A 16,995-nucleotide genomic window follows, 5' to 3' on the forward strand; every position below is an offset into this window, starting at 1 on the left:
GAGTCTCCGAGAGAAAAATGGGAAAAGAAGACAGAGATGATAGAAAATGCAGAGAAGAAACTCTGTGTGTGTGTGCATGTGTATGCGTGTGTGTGTGCGTGTCTGTGCATGTCTGTGCATGCGTGCACCCAGCGTGAAGTCTGGTCTGGAGAATGTAACTAGGGTGGGAGGAAGAGAGGGGAGGAGAGAAGCAGAGAATGAACAAAGAGACTTTCGCAGCTCATAGGACGAAGCCTGGGAGGCAACAGGAGCAGGGACACGCATATGCCACACACCCCTACACACACCACACACCACACACACCCTGCATGCACCCTGGAGACATGCCCCAGACTCCAGATGGGAGGGGCGGAGCAGGGGGTATGAAATGTGGTTGGTTGGTTTGTGTTTTCCTGTATTTTTCCTACTTTGCCAGAAAGAATATATATTATTTTTTGTCATGAGGGAAGCATTTTATTTTTCTCAAAAAGAAAAAAATGCATGCAGAATTAAGAGTAAAACCAACTGAAGGCAGAAAAGGAAGGCTGAGGGGACATGGAGCCCTGGGGTATCATTTCCCCTGGAGACACCTGGACACTACACAGGGCCGAAGGAGGGGACAGTGGGGCCAGGAGACTATGGCCCAGGCAGAGTGGATGACATCTCTTGCCTCTGCACTGCATCTCTGTGTGTCTATCTCTGTCTCCCTTACACACCGAGTACAGTACAAGCCAACTGGACACAGGCCCAGAGTGAGGAAGTCCCAACCAGAGAAGGAGCCAGAGACAGGATGGGGAGAGACAGAGCAACTTTCCCACCTGCCTTCCAAGTTACCCATGTGGCCAGGCCTGGGATCATCAGGGAGAACGTCACCCAGTCCCTCAAGTGCTTGTTCTAGTGGGCGGGCTGACAACCTCTGCGGATTCCAGGGCATCAGGGAGAGCTCCCAGGGCCAGTCTGTGGCCTCAGAGATGTGCTTTGCCGGATGAATAGGAGTTTGCCAGGTTGTAGAGCGGGAAGAAAGGGCATTCCAGCGGTGAAAACAGCCTGGGCAAAGGCATGGAGGTGTGGGAGGGCCTGGGAAGAGTCAGAGATGTGAAGAGGTGGATGGGGAGAAAAATCTGAGAGGCAGAAAGGGAGGGTGGGGACTAAAGAAAGAGAGACAGCATCCAGGCAAAGAGGAAAAGAGACAGAAATTAGCAACAGTGAGACAGAAAGACACATAGAGAAAGAAAAGGAAAATCAACCAGGCGCAGTGACTCACGCCTATAATCCCTACACTTTGGGAGCCCGAGGGGGCAGATCACCTGAGCCCAGGAGCTCAAGACCAGTCTGGGCAACTAGCAAGACCCTGTCTCTAAACACACACACACACACACACACACACACACACACACACACACACACAATTAGCCAGGGTATGAGGGCGCGCACCTGTGGTTCCAGCTACTCGGGAGGCTGAGGCAGGAGAATGGCTTGAGCCCAGGAGGTGGAGGTTGCAGTGAGCCACTGCACTCCAGCCTGGGGACAGAACAAGACTCCATCTCAAAAAAAGAGAGGGAGGGAGGGGAAAGGGAAATAAAAGAAAAGGAAAGAGAAAGAAAGGAAAAAGCAAGGAAGGTGGGGTGTGGGATTTTAAAAACCTACATATTAGGTACACCGTACGCTACTCGGATGACGAGTGTACTACAAAATTCACCCGTATGTAATTTATCCATGTAACCAAAAACCACTTGTAACCCCAAAAGCTATTGAAATTTTTAAAACTTAAAAAAGAAGAAACAGGAAATTGATGTAAGGCCAGAGAGGGCTGAAGAGGCACTGACAGACGAGAGAAGAAGACAGAGAAAGGCTCAGATGGACAAGGAAGAGAGAGGCCCCGCGCTGGCGGGTCCCGCCTATGCCGGCGCGGGGGGTTGGGGTTGGACCCTGCCACGCCGCGCATGCGCACTCCTGACCTGCCGCGGCAGCACGGGCGAGAGCTTTGTCCCCAGCGTGCTCGCACGTGGCCCTGCGCCCCCGGGGCACACGTGGGTCCCGCCGGGAGTGGCCAGCGCTGCGGGTGGAAGTCCAAGCTCACACGGGTCCACATGGGCACGCATGCTGTCCCCACCCACATCCACGTGAATCCAGCTGCACACCTAGGTGCCCACACACCCCAGTAGCCCACAGGCTCGTCAACCCCGTGGATTTGTGTTCACACAGTACACACACAGCCAGAGCAAGCAGACTGGCTCACCTCATCCCGTTAATGCCCAAGCACACACATCTGGGACACATCTCCACGAGCCCAGGCTCACAGACCACCTAGACAGCTGCTCACACACAAACATCCAAACACCATGTCTGCGAACAAACAGAGCCCACGCACATACCCCCATGAACAGAAAGGCACACGCAACCAGGTACGCTCCCACCAGCAGAGAACACCTGCCACAACCTCACATCCAGATCTCTACTCCCGAGACACGCACACCCACACACACACACCCTTGTGATCTCCAGATGCCACCCTGACCCGGACACTATGATTTGTTGAAATTCATTTTTAATTAAGAGATGTTGCGGCCAGACTTGACTCCAGTGTACAGGTGTGTGATCTGATGTATATTTGTGTAAAATAAATGTGTTCGTATAGACGGTTGCAAATCAACCTTTAAGACTGCGTGCTTTGGTGGTGGGGAAGGCGGGAGGAGGGGAAGGGTCTTTGGGTGTTTCTTCAGCGTTTTCAGGACTTTTGTGGATCGATCTAGCACCCCTGCCCTGCACTCCTAGGAAACACGTGAAGAGCACACACAGTGGCATTCTCGTGGTGTATGTGTGATCTCCTCTAGGCAGGCCTGACAGCCCCACCCACTCCCCAGTGTCACTGCTACCATCCACCACGGACATTTGAGTCCTGAACGTGTCATGCTCGGGGAAGTCCTGTGATGTGCCTTGTCCTTCTCCCAGGTGCTCACCCCCAAACACAGGTGCAGATGTGCACAAACAGCCACATTCTGCCGTAGCTGTCTCCAGTCTCATCATGTCACCCCTGCCTTGGCCTGAAGCCCTCCAGCTACTAGTACCGCCCAAAGACCCCTCGAGGGGCAGTTTGTTCTCGCATATTCCGCCCCATCTCACTCTCCAGCACACAGTAGATGTTCAATAAACTGTTGATCAAATTCTGAGGTCTGCTTGTGTTTAATCAGACAATATGCAAAGTATTTACAACCAATTCTGGATACCCCCACCCCCCCATGTCTGGGCCTTGGAATTTGGGACCCCCAGGCCCGGCCCAGAGCCAGGGGTCCCCCAGGCCTCTGCATAGTCATCTGAAATCTACAAAACACTGTTTAAAAAAAAAAAAAAAAAGGACAGTATTAAGACACCTTACACAAAGGGCCTTAGGCAGTTGGAGAGGGATTTGAGAGCTCGCTGGGGTGAGTGAGCCCAGATTTGACTGGAATGGACGAGAGAAGACTTGGGTAATAAACATGTACGAAAGGAAAAGTTGAAATTTCATAGGCAGGCACTGCTTGACCTCCTTCCCCACTGGCAGGGCCTGGCTGGCTCAAGAACCCCTGGCAGTGGGAATGTTATTGCTATGATGAGGGGGCCATGGTGAAATGTACATGTTTGGGGGACGGAGCGGGGGGACATTTTTACATGTTAAATATGGACGCACATGGAGACACACACACATGCACACGCACACACACACACAGGGACCCTTGGCAAGATGCCACAAACTGTCAGCTGCCCCTTTACACTTGGGCACACTGAGGCCCAGGCAGAATCTACCACACACCCTAAGGCTGAACAGAGCCGGAGCCCAGTCTCCTGATGTCCCAGGGCTGGGCTCACCATGGATGTCCTGCCACAGGGCCTGGACTGGAGCTGAGCAGTTGCAGAGGCCATGGCCACATGTGGGGCAGACGCTGCAGCCCAGAGAGAAAGCAGGGGCTACCCAAGGTTACACAGCCAATCCTGGTGCATGGCAGTGGGTAACACGTCCTCTTTCACCCCCGCCTAGGCACTCTTTTCTCTCCTCATGAGTTAAAGGGTGCCGACTTGGGGAGGAGAACAAGGCCAGGAATTGAAATGCCACAGGACAAATTACGGGGAAGGAGGCCAGGACCAGGGCCTCCTGGACTCTTGGCTCTTCTATGTCTGTTTGATTGCCTCCAGAGCCCCGGGGCTCACTCCCTTTCATGGCCAGCTGGCTCTGAAGGTCAAAAATCACCCACAAGCTGATTGAAGCCTCTCTCTCCACACTTGCACCTTTCACTCCGATTCCCAGCTCAGCCCCACATCTGCCTCCATGCTGTTCCCGACAGCTGGGCTGAGCGGGCAGCGGCAGTGGGATCTGCCGTCTCGAATGCATCCTCAGACCCCTTGTCTCCTGGGCTGTCCCAGTCTTTCCATGATTCCTCCGACGAACTGTTGGTTCCTGAGGAAGACAGAGGGAGCACCAGGTTCCAAGCCCACCTCCACTCTGAACTGCTCCGTGGCCTTGGGCATGTCATATCCCCTCTCTCGACTGTCTCCCCATGGGTGAAATGGGGGCAAGGAAGTGATGATCTCGAAGGGTCCGTCAGTTCTAAGGAGGGCAGGGTTTGAGGGGGTACTCATCCCACCCACCCACCATCATCAGGTCAGGCGAGGCCTCGTGCTGCCCAGCCTGGGAGCAGTGGCAGAGGGTCTGTCTCGGCAGCCTCCACCTACAGGTGTTTCCAGAATGGATGGCAAGGGGCAGGGTGGCAGGCAGGCAGGGCCGGGGCCCATCGCTCCTCTTTGGAAAGGCTCTTTGGCCAGCTCTCGACATAGACCGGCAGTGGCACAGAAGTGGGGAAGGAATTCAGTGAGTGGAGCAGGCTGAGGCTGGAAAAGGGCACCCTCAGCCCCGGCCCCAGCCCTTCTCCCGGTTCTTCTTCCAGAGACCCACAGAGCTCCAGGAGGGAGTGCGGGGAGGAGAGTGTGGCTACAGCGGGAGCCGGACAGAGTCACTGTGCTGGTCTCGCACGCCTGCCGCCCTCTCGGGCCACCCTAGGTCCAGAAGCCCCTTCCATGTCACCAAAGAGGGAGGGGCCTCGCCCCTGACAATTCAGCCCCACAGAGAGAGGACCAACAGCAGGCAGGCAGAGTGGGGCAAGCCCCGAGATAGGGGCCACCCAGCCCAGAATCCAAGCCGAGAAGCCGGTCTGGGCCCGCCTGCACCTAGAGGTTCTCCCCGGGCTGGTACTGGGGCTCGGTGGACGTGAAGTAGTCCTCCAGGAAGGCCTGCAGGTACTCGAAGGTGGGCCGCTCCTCAGGCTCCTTCCGCCAGCACTGGCACATGAGGTCATGCAGGGACTCAGGACACTCCGGTGGGCAGGGCATCCGGTAGCCCCGCTCCACCTGGTCCAGCACCTCGCGGTTCACCATCCCTGTGGGCAGAGCAAGACATGGGGAGCCCAGCTCCAGTGAGGAAAGTGGGGTGGGGGAAGCTGATGGGGAGGACAGCGAGGGCTTCCTGCCTAGGACAGGTTGAGTGTGACCATAGGTAGGTCCTGTCCCCGAAGCTGAGAGCATGGACCATCGAGAGAGCCTAACATCAGATGCTCAACTTCTTTGTTGTAAGGATGGGGAAATAGGCCCAGCAGGAGTCATGACTTGCCCAAGGCTACCAGGGCAGAGGGGTTTGGGGACTAGAGACGAGCCATGAGGACCTTCTTACCAGGGTAGGGCACTCGTCCCTTTGTGGTGAGCTCAGTCAGCAGGATCCCAAAGGACCACACGTCCGACTTGATGGTGAAGCGGCCATAGAGGGCAGCTTCCGGAGCCGTCCACTTGATGGGAAATTTGGCACCTGCAGGAATGAGAAAGGTCGGGGCAGCTCTGACCTCCTGTCATGACCACTCTGGTAGATAAGCACCATGAGGAATGACAGATGAGGAAACAGCTTCGGAGTGGGACGTGACCTGTCCCAGGCCGAGCGCAGCATACCACACAGTCCCTGCTCACCTTGCCGGGCCGTGTACTCATTGTCTTCGATGAGCCGAGCCAGCCCGAAGTCGGCCACTTTGCACACTAGGTTCTCTCCTACCAGGATGTTGGCTGCACGAAGATCCCGGTGGACGTAGTTCATCCGCTCCACATACGCCATGCCTGAGGCGATCTGCAGGTGGAACCGCGGGAGCCCGGCTCAGGTGCCACCCATGCCCTCCCAGGGCCACATAGCACCCCGGGGCTGGAGAGCCAACTACCCCTTCCCCACCCTCCCCACACTTCTTCAGGCAAGTGAGGTCAGTTCACAGTAAATGCTGTTGGCATCGAAAGCAGGAGCAGTGCTCCGCAGGAATAGGGAGCACAGGACAGAGGGTAGAGGGCAAAGGTCAAAGGGAGGCACAAGATTAGATGCAGCCAGGAAAGCGAGGTGACCATGGAAAGAGTCCCCGGCGGACCCAGACACAGATGAGTGCCAGGTCCTGCCTGCTGCCCAAGTCTCCTCTCTGAGCCTCAGTTTTCTCATCCGTCCAGTGGGAATAACAGCCAATCCTCGTCACTCCTGGTCGTGATGAGGATTAAATGAAAAAAAAAAAATGCTTGTTGAGCACTGCCTGCAGCAAGCGTGAACACATGTCTGCTGAGCGCTACATGACCTTTATACAGACGACAACTGAGGCCTGAGGTCCCACAGTAAGTCAGTGACCCCTGATGCCCAGGTAAGGGCTTTCTGTTGCCCAGAATCACCACTCAGGGCACCTGTAAGCAGACCTGGTAAATACGTGCAGCAAGATCAATGAGTGTGGAGGCAATCAAGGTAGGCGTCTTGGAGGGGGCACTCAAGAGGCCAGAAATGGCTGCACCAGATGGGACTGGGTGCTTGAGGACCAAGGGTGTGGGGAGGCGGGAAGGGCTGACTCACCTGAGCAGCCATGTCCACCAGCTGAGGCAGCCGCAGGTACTTGCCCGTCTCCCCCTTGAGAAAGTCCAGCAAACTCCCTGGGCAGAGAGAGATCCAGCTCCAGCTCCTGCCCTGTCCCTCTGTCAGGATGCAGTGATTCCCAAAACCCGTCCTCCTAGGCGGCTGGCCTTGCTTTAACCAGCACAGCAAGGCCTCACTCAGTGCTTATCACTCAAAAGGCAAGCAGGACGGGAAACAACCAGAAGCCCACCTCCAGGTGAACAGGTAAACTGTACTAAGGCAGACAGCAGAGTCCTGCTCAGCGACAACAGGAACAAACTGCTGGGAGACACAACAGGGATGCATTTCAGGCCAAGCGTGGTGGCTCCTGCCTGCAATCCCAGCACTGTTGGAGGCCGAGGTGGGAAGATCACTTGAGCCCAGTAGTTTGAGACCAGCCTGAGCTACACAGTAAGACTCTGTCTGTATAAAAAATACCAAAAAAAAAAAAAAAAAGTAGCTGGGCAGGGTGGTGTGCACCTGTAGTTCCAGCTACTTGAGAGGCTGAGATGGGAAGATCAATTAAGCCTGGGAGGTCAAGGCTGCAGTGAGCTATGATCACACCACTGCACTCCAGCCTGGGCAACATAACGAGACCTCATCTCAAAAAATAAAAAATTAAAATTAAAAAAGTAAAAAAAGAATGCATCCCAGATGTAAAAGATTCCATGTAATAGATTCTAGAATAAACAAAACAAATCTATAATGACAGAAAGCAGATCAGTGGGTGCGTGGGTTTGGGGCTGGAGGGTACTGTCTGCAAAGGGCACGAGGAACTTTCTGGGTGATGGAGATGTTACATAACTTCATTATGGTTAGGGGTACACAGTAAATCCACTTGTTAAAACTCACTGAACTGAACACTTAAAAGGGGTATATTTTATCATATGTAAACTATACCTCCAAAAAGTGGAATTCTGAAAAATAACTAATTAGTTTAAAAATTACTATGGCTCACACCTGTAATCCCAACACTTTGGGAGGTGGAGGTGGGAGGATTGCTTGAGCCCGAGTTCGAGACCAGCCTGGGCAACACAGTGTCCCATCTCTACAAAAAATAAAAAATTAGCTGGGCCTGGTGACACACACCTGTGGTCCCAGCTACTTGGGGGGCTGAGATGGGAGGACTGCCTGAGCCTGGAAGGTTGAGGCTGAAGTGAGCTATGACTGTACCACTGCACTCTGGCCCAGGAGACACAGAATTTGTCTCTACTGCATTTCATCTTTGAAGATGCCCATTCTAGACATGAGGGGAAACGAGGCTCATGCCCCCTGCCCCTGCCCGGCCGCCCAGGCCTCACCCTTGCTCATGTACTCTGTGACGATGTAAATGGGCTCCTCCGAAACCACAGCATACAACTGCACCAGCTTCTCATGCCTCAGCTTCTTCATGACCTGGGCCTCCTGCAGGAAGGCCTCTGGAGACATCGTGCCAGGCTTCAGGGTTTTGATGGCCACTCTGGTAGTGCCGTTCCAGGTCCCTGTTGAGGAGGGATGCAGGCTGCCTCAGTGGAGCCCCTCAACTCCTACTGCACAGGGATCCAGGATCTGCTTGCCTGGGTGTTGGTGTCAGCTGTGGCCTCCACAGCCATGTGACAAACCCAGTCAAAGCCTGGGCCCTTTCTGAGCCTCAGTCTCCCCATCTGTACAATGGGTACAATAGCAGGGTGCTCCTCACGGGATTATTACTAGGATTAAATGCTCAAGAACCAGTAGTTGTTGTTGGGACTGTGATTTATTTTTTATTTATTTATTTATTTATTTTTTGAGACAGAGCCTTGCTCTGTCCCCCAGGCTGGAGTGCAGTGGCACGAACTCGGCTCACTGCAAGCTCTGCCTCCCAGCTTCACACCATTCTCCTGCCTCAGCCTCCCAAATGGCTGGGACTACAGGCGCCCGCCACCACGCCCGGCTAATTTTTTTGTATTTTTAGTAGAGATGGGGTTTCACGGTGTTAGCCAGGATGGTCTCAATCCGCCCGCCTTGGCCTCCCAAAGTGCTGGGATTACAGGCGTGAGCCACCGCGCTCAGCCTGGACTGTGATTATTAAGAATGTCCAGGCCGGGCGTGGTGGCTCACATCTGTAATCCCAGCACTTTAGGGAGCCGAGGCGTGTGGATCATTTGAGGTCAGGAGTTCAAGACCAGCCTGGCCAACATGGTGAAACCCTGTCTTCACTAAAAATACAAAAACTAGCCAGGCGGTAATGGTGTGTGCCTGTAATACTGGGTACTTGGGAGGCTGAGGTAGGAGAATGGCTTGAGCCCGGAAGGTGGAGGTTGCAGTGAGCCGAAATCACGCCACTGCACTCCAGCCTGGGTGGTAGAGTGAGATCCTGTCTAAAAAAAAAAAAAAAAAAAAAGTCCTTAAAAGCAGCTTATTAGCCTGACAGATAGGGGACCAAGGTTCCAACTCAACCAGTGTCACTCCTGGGTTGGTCATGTTCCCTCTGGCAGGACTTTGAACGTGCCTCATGTGTTAGCATGCAGTGTGTACTGGTGGAGGCCAGGGGTGACGTGGAGCTGGCCCAGGGACTGCTGAGGCTGCTGCCAGAACAAGAGGTCACCTCTGGAGCCCACCCATCCCAAAAAGTAAGACACTGTCCTAAGCATGAGGGTTTGGGGGTCAGGCTGGCCAGAGCCTGACTCACACCTCCGCCTCCTGCCAGCAGAGAGACCATGGGAGAGTCAGTTCCCCTCTCTAAGCCTCAGTTATCTCATCTGGAAAATGGGGATTCCATAGTGTCTACTGGTGGAGCTGTTTGAGGACTGAATGAGATTTTAACCACTGGGCCAGCCCCACCGTGAGGGCTCAGTAAGTAATGCGGTTATCGTTTCACTACTATCTGCTTTTCTAACTGGGGGCTCTGGGGGAAGCTGCATTCTAGACCAGCATGTTTAATCCAGGTTCTTGTCCCAGCAGGTCTCAAGGTTCCTTTGATGTGTGACCTTGGGCCCATTCCTCCCAGTCACTGGGCCTCTGTCTGAGGGTTAGGGCTCAGGCCCATCTCTGTGGCCCTCCTGGCTCAAGCCATCTGCATGTGGCATTTCATGAGTCGACCTGGAGCACCCAGGGAGGAAGTGAGGCCCTTCCCAGGGTCATCACCACTCACCCAAGCCAGAAATGAGTCTTGCAGCCACCAGAATGGCTGACGCTGTGCATTCACCCAGGTTTCGCTCAAGTCCTCACTTTGTGGCTGTGCTCACACCCTGGCTTCTCACCTCTCTCCCCTCTCACCAGCTCAAAGCCCACACCTCACCCTTCCAGATGGCCTGACCTCCAGCCTCCAGGCCTCTGTCCCTGCAGTGCCTTCCACCCAGGAGGCCTCTCTGCTCTCCTCCATCAGCACTCTGGAGGGTGGAAAGTGAAGGCAGTGGGACTGAGCGGAGATGCGGCTCAGATGAAACCACCTTGAAAACAGCACACCGTGATCCCCGCTAACACCATGGGCTTACGGGCTTACAACTGCTGTCCCTCCTCCACCCTGGCCTCTGGTCCCTCCGTGTGAGCAGAAAGCAACCAGTGGAAGAGGGGCCTGGGTTTTGTCAGGGCTGCACGGTGCTCATGCTTTGCTGTTTCTCCAGGGTTAGACAGGAAATCGCTAACAGGCTCAGCCCATGCCAGACCTAAGCTTCCCGCACCCCCTCCCATGAGCCAGGCTTCTCTCTCCATGGCTAACAGCTGGTGTGTGGACTTGCACTGGGTCAGGGCCTCCACAGCCTCCCATAGGTCCCACTGTCACCAGCCCCATTCATAGTCGGGAAGACTGAGGCTCCGAGTGAGGCCACCGGGCCCAGCCTACACAGCAGGTCTGTGCAATGCCCAGCCCTGTGCGGATCTTGGAATCAGTTGCTACGGTTTACACGGTCTGGGGCACAGCGCTTGGGGGGCCACATCCCAACTTGGTGCCAGCCACCGCTGGGGGGCTTCAGATTTACAACCGGGCCCCGTCGTCCAGCAGAGGCAGCTAAAGGCAAAGGGACCAACGGAGCCCAGAGCTGCCACACGGGGTGGGAGGTGGATGCCTCTCCCGAGCGCAGGGGCCAGGCCTTACCCATCCACACCTCGCCAAAGCAGCCCTGGCCCAGCTTGACCTCCAGCCGCAGCGACTCCCGAGGGATCTCCCAGGCATCCTTGGCCAGGCCCTGAGTCTGAGGCTTGGATGTGGGGCACACAGTGGTGAGGCGGTGGCAGAGGCCATCGGCATGTTCTGAGGAGGAGGCAAGAGGAGCAACTGGGGGGGCTTCCACCCTGGGGCCTCCCTGCCCCTCAGTGTGTGTCACCCTACATGCCAGATGCACGCAGATTTCAGGGGACACACAGGGCGCCCTCAAAGCCAGGCATCTACATCTGTGTGCACACAGTCCCACCCCCACACAGGCCCACGGTGCTTTATGCATCTGCTGAGTCAGTCATTCAGCAGATAGTAGGGGGTGCCAGGGACCCTGCAGGGAACAAGTCCAGGGAATCTACCCTCAGGAACTCGGAGTCCAGGGAGGAGCCCCAATTCCCTAATCACCTCCCAGGACCACAGACATGAATGTGACTGGAGAAGAGCTGTTCGCGCAACAGCAGGAGGGTCCTAGGAGGCGTCCTGGAGGAAGCAGCAACTGAGCTTGGATGTGCAGGAGGGTGAGGGGTTAAGTAGGGAAGAGCCCTCCAGGCAGGGACACAGCCACAGCAAAGGCTCTGAGGAAAGAATAGCTGCAGGGCTGAAGAAGCAGAGGCAAAAGGAGCTGCAGGGAGCAGGTGAGGAAGGGTGGCACCAGGCGGAGGTGGGGAGGCAGCTGGGATTAGACCACTCGGGGACTGGTGGGGGTCTTTATCCCAAGATTCCAAGACAGCCCCTGGAGAATTCTGATCTGAGGGAACAGGGTTCGGCATTAGCCACACAGCGGTGGCTGAAGAGACAAGAGAGCGGTAGGTGATCCCAGAGGAAGTCAGGAGGCCCCAGCAAGACCCCCATATCTCAGGTGGGCATCCTAGCTATGGAACTTGGAGGGTTGCTGGTTCTCTCTGGGCCTCAGTTTCCTCCTCTGTACAATGCGGGTGCTCCCAGGGCTGCTGGGGAGATTCCATGCAACCACATATAAAAGCTGAGAGGAGGAGACTTGGGGTGGGGAGTGGACCAACACCTGCGCACAGAGGCCACGCGTGCCACAGACACACAGGCACACAGGCACCCACAGGCCCCTGACACTGCAGTCAGCTCCGGACGCCCAGGTGGGTGGGCTACAGCACTGAGCCCACGCTGGAGCCCTCACCCAGTACACAAGCCCTGCGAGCTCCCTCTGCCGCTCTCTCCGTCTTTGCTGCAATCGATCTGGCCGCCCCCTCCTCCTCTCCCAGCAACCGGTTCAGACCGGTCCTAGGGCTACATAGACAAATGACACCAGCCTCTGTCCCCTCCCTTCCAGTTTACTCCTGGGCTCCTCAGGGCAGCCCCCTCCATACCAGCCAGCTGCAGAGCAGGAGCAGGGAGAGACGGGAACTGAGAGGAGGGGTCGGGGGAAAGAAGAGGAAGAAGAAGGAGACGGAGGAAAGTAGGAAAAAGGGAGGAGAGAGGAAGGGAAGGGGGAGGGCGAAAGTGGGGAGGTGAGCAGGAAACCTGGCATCACAGGATAACAGAAGACCCCAACCTTCTAGGCTCCAAAGCCCCTCCCCAGGGTCTGTAACTGAGGCTCTGCCCGCCCTCCCTCCGAGGCTGGCTCACTGGAGTAGTAGGCCACCAGTTGCTGCAGGCTGTTGAACTGGGTGCGGGAGGTGATGTAGAAGCCGCCGCTGTCCAGCTTGCGGATCTTGTAGTGCTTCACGTTGAGGCCCTTGGCGTTGTCGAAGTCGGACACTGAGAGGCAGTAGGCACCTGCGGGGCACAGAGGGGAGCCGTGACCACCACGCCCTCTCCCCCGCAGGCCGCAGCACTCAGCGCTGCTCTGGACACCATTCTGTGCCTGCCTGACATTGGAGGGAAGGGAGGCCCAGGTGGGGCCCCCGGCCCACCCTGTCTCTCAACAGCCAGCCCCGGGGCAGCCACAGAGGCAGGGCCAAGGGACCCAAGAGACATTTGATTGGAACGTCCTGCCACGCACCCTTGGCCCCAGCAAGACCCCCATATCTCAGGTGGGCATCCTAGCTATGGAACTTGGAGGGGTTGCTGGCTCTCTCTGGGCCTCAGTTTCCTCCTCTGCACAATGCGGGTGCTCCCAGGGCTGCTGGAGAGATTCCATGCAACCACATATAAAAGGGCCAGGCACACAGTAGGCACTCAATAACTGTTTGCTGGGAGCCTGTGAGTGGCTCCCTGTTGCTGTGTGGCGCTGGCCTAACTGCTTTCCCTCTCTGGGTCAGCTCACGGAGGCACTGTCCGTGTCCCCTCAACCTCCTTTCTGAAGACAGGCCCAGGCTCAGGCGGGAGGGAGTGGTTGGCAGAGGCTGGCCGTCGTGGGCAGGAGACCACTGGCTGGGTGTGGCCTGAAGGCTGCCTGGGTCAAGCAGGGCCAGCCCTGGTGCCTCCCCTCTTTCTCTTGAGCCTAGAAAAGCTTTCGGCCGGAAAAGTTTCCTCCCATCCAGCAGGCCCAGGTAGGACCAGAGGCCACAAGACGCCCTAAATGGCATCAGGGAACAAGGCTGAGCCCTGGAGGCAAGGGCAGAGGCTCCAGCGGCCAGGAACGGCCTTCCCAGGAGCCTGGCCAGGCAGTACACAGGCATGGGGGAAGCCCAGCCCTCCTAGCCCACAGACCTCCCCTTTGCAATCTTCAGGAAGAGGTTACAATCCCAGCTTACAGAAGAAATGAGGTCCAGAGAGGGAAGTGGCCAGCCTGGGGTCACCCGGCAAGCCAGAGACAGGGCTGGGGCTCAAACTCACACCAGAGGACTCAAAGCCTGCCTTGGGCAACCGTGATTTTCTACTGACGGCCTGGCTGGTGCATGTGGAAGCCACAGGCCTGAGGCTGAAGCCAACCCTGGCCATATGTGCATACACATACAGGCATGCCCATGCCCAGTGGCCACATGCTTATACAGGTACACGCTCCCCAGGCCCTCGGGCACCAGACAAACCACAACAGTCCATTCCCACACAGCGACACACAGACAATTCCACCCCACATGTACACACACGCACACGCCCAGACGTACACACAGCGTGCACACCCGCACATGGCCGCACGACAGTGTGTAAATGCACGGCTCGACATGGATGCTCTGCTCCCCATCTCCCGCTGAGCCCCAGGCCCACAGGAAGCAGCCCAGCTTGGTTGCCATGGTGATGGGCGCCTGCAACCCACTTTCAGAGGGGCTGGAGAGAAAGGGGATGGTCTTCATTTTCTGGCTCAGGGGAGGGACATGAGAGGGTCAAGGACCAGGACTGCGGTTGGGGGAGGGCAAAGCCAGCCTCCAGAATCCAGTGCAGCCCAGGGACCCCTGGGGAAGGGGAAGAAGCGGGGCTCTCTGTAGCAGCACCTACCCTGGGAACAAGCCTGTTACTGTGTGACACAGAAAAACCTCCAGACAACCTATGCCCATCTTTCATTTGAGAAAACTGAGGCCAGAGAGGCTAAGCCTCATCTTTCTCTGGACATCTGGCCACCGCGGGTTACTCAGCGTTCCTCAAATGCACCTCCCTGACTTTGATCCTCCTGTTACCCTCCACCTGGAAGGCTCTTCCCTCCCTACTCCACACACCAAACTCCTGCTCATTCCGCAACACCCAGCTCAAACCACTCACAGAAGACTCAGTATCCACTGGCCAGCAAGAGTGCTCGTACCTTTTGTGGTCTCACTTTCTCGCACGAGGAAGGTCCCTCTCGGGTTCTCCGCGTTGAGCAGTAACCGCTCTGACTCCCGTCTGGTGATCTTGCCAAAATACCACCTGGGAGTGGGAGGACGGAGGATGTTGCGACTGTCCGGGCTTCTGCCCACTCACAGCACTTGTCCCTGGATATGGCTGGGGCGCTGGGCAGCCAGACCACCCACCCCAGCCCAGGAGAGGTGCTCTGCACTGGCAGTGGCCAGGGACGACGGGTAGAGGCAGCCAGAGGACAGTACTCACTCCTCGGCCTGGATGGAGTCGGAGGGTGCCACGTAGTTGCTGGGGATGTAGCCTGTCTGTCCCGTGCTGAGCGAGTGGTCCAGCCACCAGTCCTCCCTCTCTGAGCAGGGACAGAAGGAGGGAGGAAAGGAGAAGGGAGCCGTCAGCCACAATCCCAAGCGCCCACCATCCTCCTAGGTGCTTTGCTCAGGGCTCTAGTGGCTGAGGGAGGCCCAGGGAGGTGGTGGGGCCAGCATGAGTCCCCCGCGCATGCCAGATCCAGCTGGCCTGGAACTCCTCCCCTCCCTGGCCCAGACGCCTTTTTGCCGAAGCTGGATCAGATGGACTTTGTCTAGGACCAGGGCAGGACTGGCCTTAGTCTCTGAGGCTCCAAATCCATAGGGAGGAGTCCCGGGACAGGAAGAAAGTCGCTTTCCTTTCAGATGTACCAGACATCTCAAGATGAGGAGAGCTGCCTTGGGAGGGAGGGAGGGAGCCCCCTGTCTCTGCGGGCAAGCAAGGTTGTAATAGAAGAGAGTCCTGCCTGAGAGAAAGTCAAGTGAGACCTGCAAAGTGTCCCCATGCTCTGAGATTCGGAGGCCTGCTCCTGGGAGCTGGTGAGACCTGGTTGGAGGCAAGCAGGGGTCCTTCTGGGACCCAGTGACCATCCAGGCCCCAACCCTGCAAACTAGAGCAAGGCTTGCCTCTGTCCCAAATCACGGGTCACACCTAAAGGGGCTCCTCAGTTGAAACTACAGGACCCCCTCCTCCAGCCTACCCATCTGCAGGGGGAAACTGAGGCCAGAGGGGCTGGACTTGCCCAAAGTCACACAGTGAGCCCTGTCAGAGGGGGTGAGGTGGCAGAGCCCCGATGCCCAGGGCACTTCTATTGCGAAAGTGAGGAAAAAGGCAGGGGGCGGGTGATGGGGATGGGCAGGAGGAGTCCCGGCGTGGTCGGGTCCCCTGGGCCTGGTGGGAGCGGGGAGGGGCCGGAAGTACCTTTGCAGCCATCTGAATGTGAACCAGGTCTGGCTGGAGCGGGGGTCCAGAGACACAGAGGGAGGGAGTGAGAGAGCGAGAGCCCAACAGGAGAGAAGAGGCAGAGATGGGGGGGGTGAGAGGCGGAGAGTGGCAGAAAGAGCAGGGGAAGAGCGGAGAGCCAGGCGGTGCTGGGGACAGGGGACGAGGGGGCAGCCACAGAGGCCTCACATCCAAAGCAACCAAGGGGACAGGGACAGGGTCCACAGGGAGTGAGGAGAGGTCAATGGGCAGGGAGACCTGGGAACTAGGGTCCAACCCCTCTCTCATTCCCACTGTACAGCTGGGAAGACTGAGGCCAGAGAAGCAAAGGCCTCTTTGCTCAAGGTCACACAGCCAGGCCGGGGTTCCTGACTCCCAGATAGAAGGAGCGCCACCTACAGGGTGCAACAGGGCTTGACAGCTTGCTGGGCTCTTCTCAATCCAAGGCCACTTTTGCACTTCACCATGACCCTGAGAAGACACGCTGCAGGCAGGGTGGCCCTGACCCACCACCAGGGCCCAGAGAGAGAAAGGCCCTTGCCTACAGTCACACAATCTGAACTTGAACCTGGATCCCTGGCTCCCAGTTCTTCTGAGCTGCCCCTGGCCATATTCTTCAGCCCATATAGAAGATGGAGAAGTTGAGGCCAGGAGGGAGCAGAGCTTGGGGAGCTCTCCAGGGAGCTGTCGGAGGACAGGTGAGCACCTGAGACCCTGGGGTTCTGCCAGATGGCTCGAAGTGAGCCAGAGGGTGTGGTGTCCCCTCCTGATGGAGTGAGGCGAGGGCATGTGACTGGGGCTGTGTGGCCTGTCTCAGCTCTGTGATGGCTGGACACACTCAGGCAGGGAGGCAAGCTATGTGGGGTCACTGGAGGGAGGACCCTGGAGTAAGGGGGCAAGACCCACCTCAAGGAAAGAAGCCTTTGGATGTCCCAAATCCCCACCCACCTCCTTGTCGTATACCCACCCAGAGTGTCCACACTTGTCTCTCCCACTGACCCTCAAGGCCACCCTGCAAGGGAGGAAGGCAGGGCCCCCA

General features: G+C 56.9%; 1 protein-coding gene across 1 annotated transcript; it reads right to left on the minus strand.

Annotated features, from left to right (window-relative positions):
• Positions 1 to 2,511: 2,511 nt before the first annotated feature.
• On the minus strand, positions 2,512 to 15,057 carry LOC115895854 (proto-oncogene tyrosine-protein kinase Src-like; the record flags this gene model as incomplete). Its single annotated transcript, XM_030926436.1, has 9 exons — positions 2,512 to 5,387; positions 5,678 to 5,809; positions 5,965 to 6,118; positions 6,869 to 6,945; positions 8,209 to 8,388; positions 10,962 to 11,117; positions 12,621 to 12,770; positions 14,674 to 14,777; positions 14,958 to 15,057. Coding segments are annotated over 9 exons (1,262 nt in total), but the record flags the coding sequence as incomplete, so codon positions are not given.
• Positions 15,058 to 16,995: the final 1,938 nt, after the last annotated feature.

The sequence above is a fragment of the Rhinopithecus roxellana genome, unplaced genomic scaffold, assembly GCF_007565055.1.
Source record: "Rhinopithecus roxellana isolate Shanxi Qingling unplaced genomic scaffold, ASM756505v1 contig3236, whole genome shotgun sequence".
Lineage (NCBI taxonomy): Eukaryota > Metazoa > Chordata > Mammalia > Primates > Cercopithecidae > Rhinopithecus > Rhinopithecus roxellana.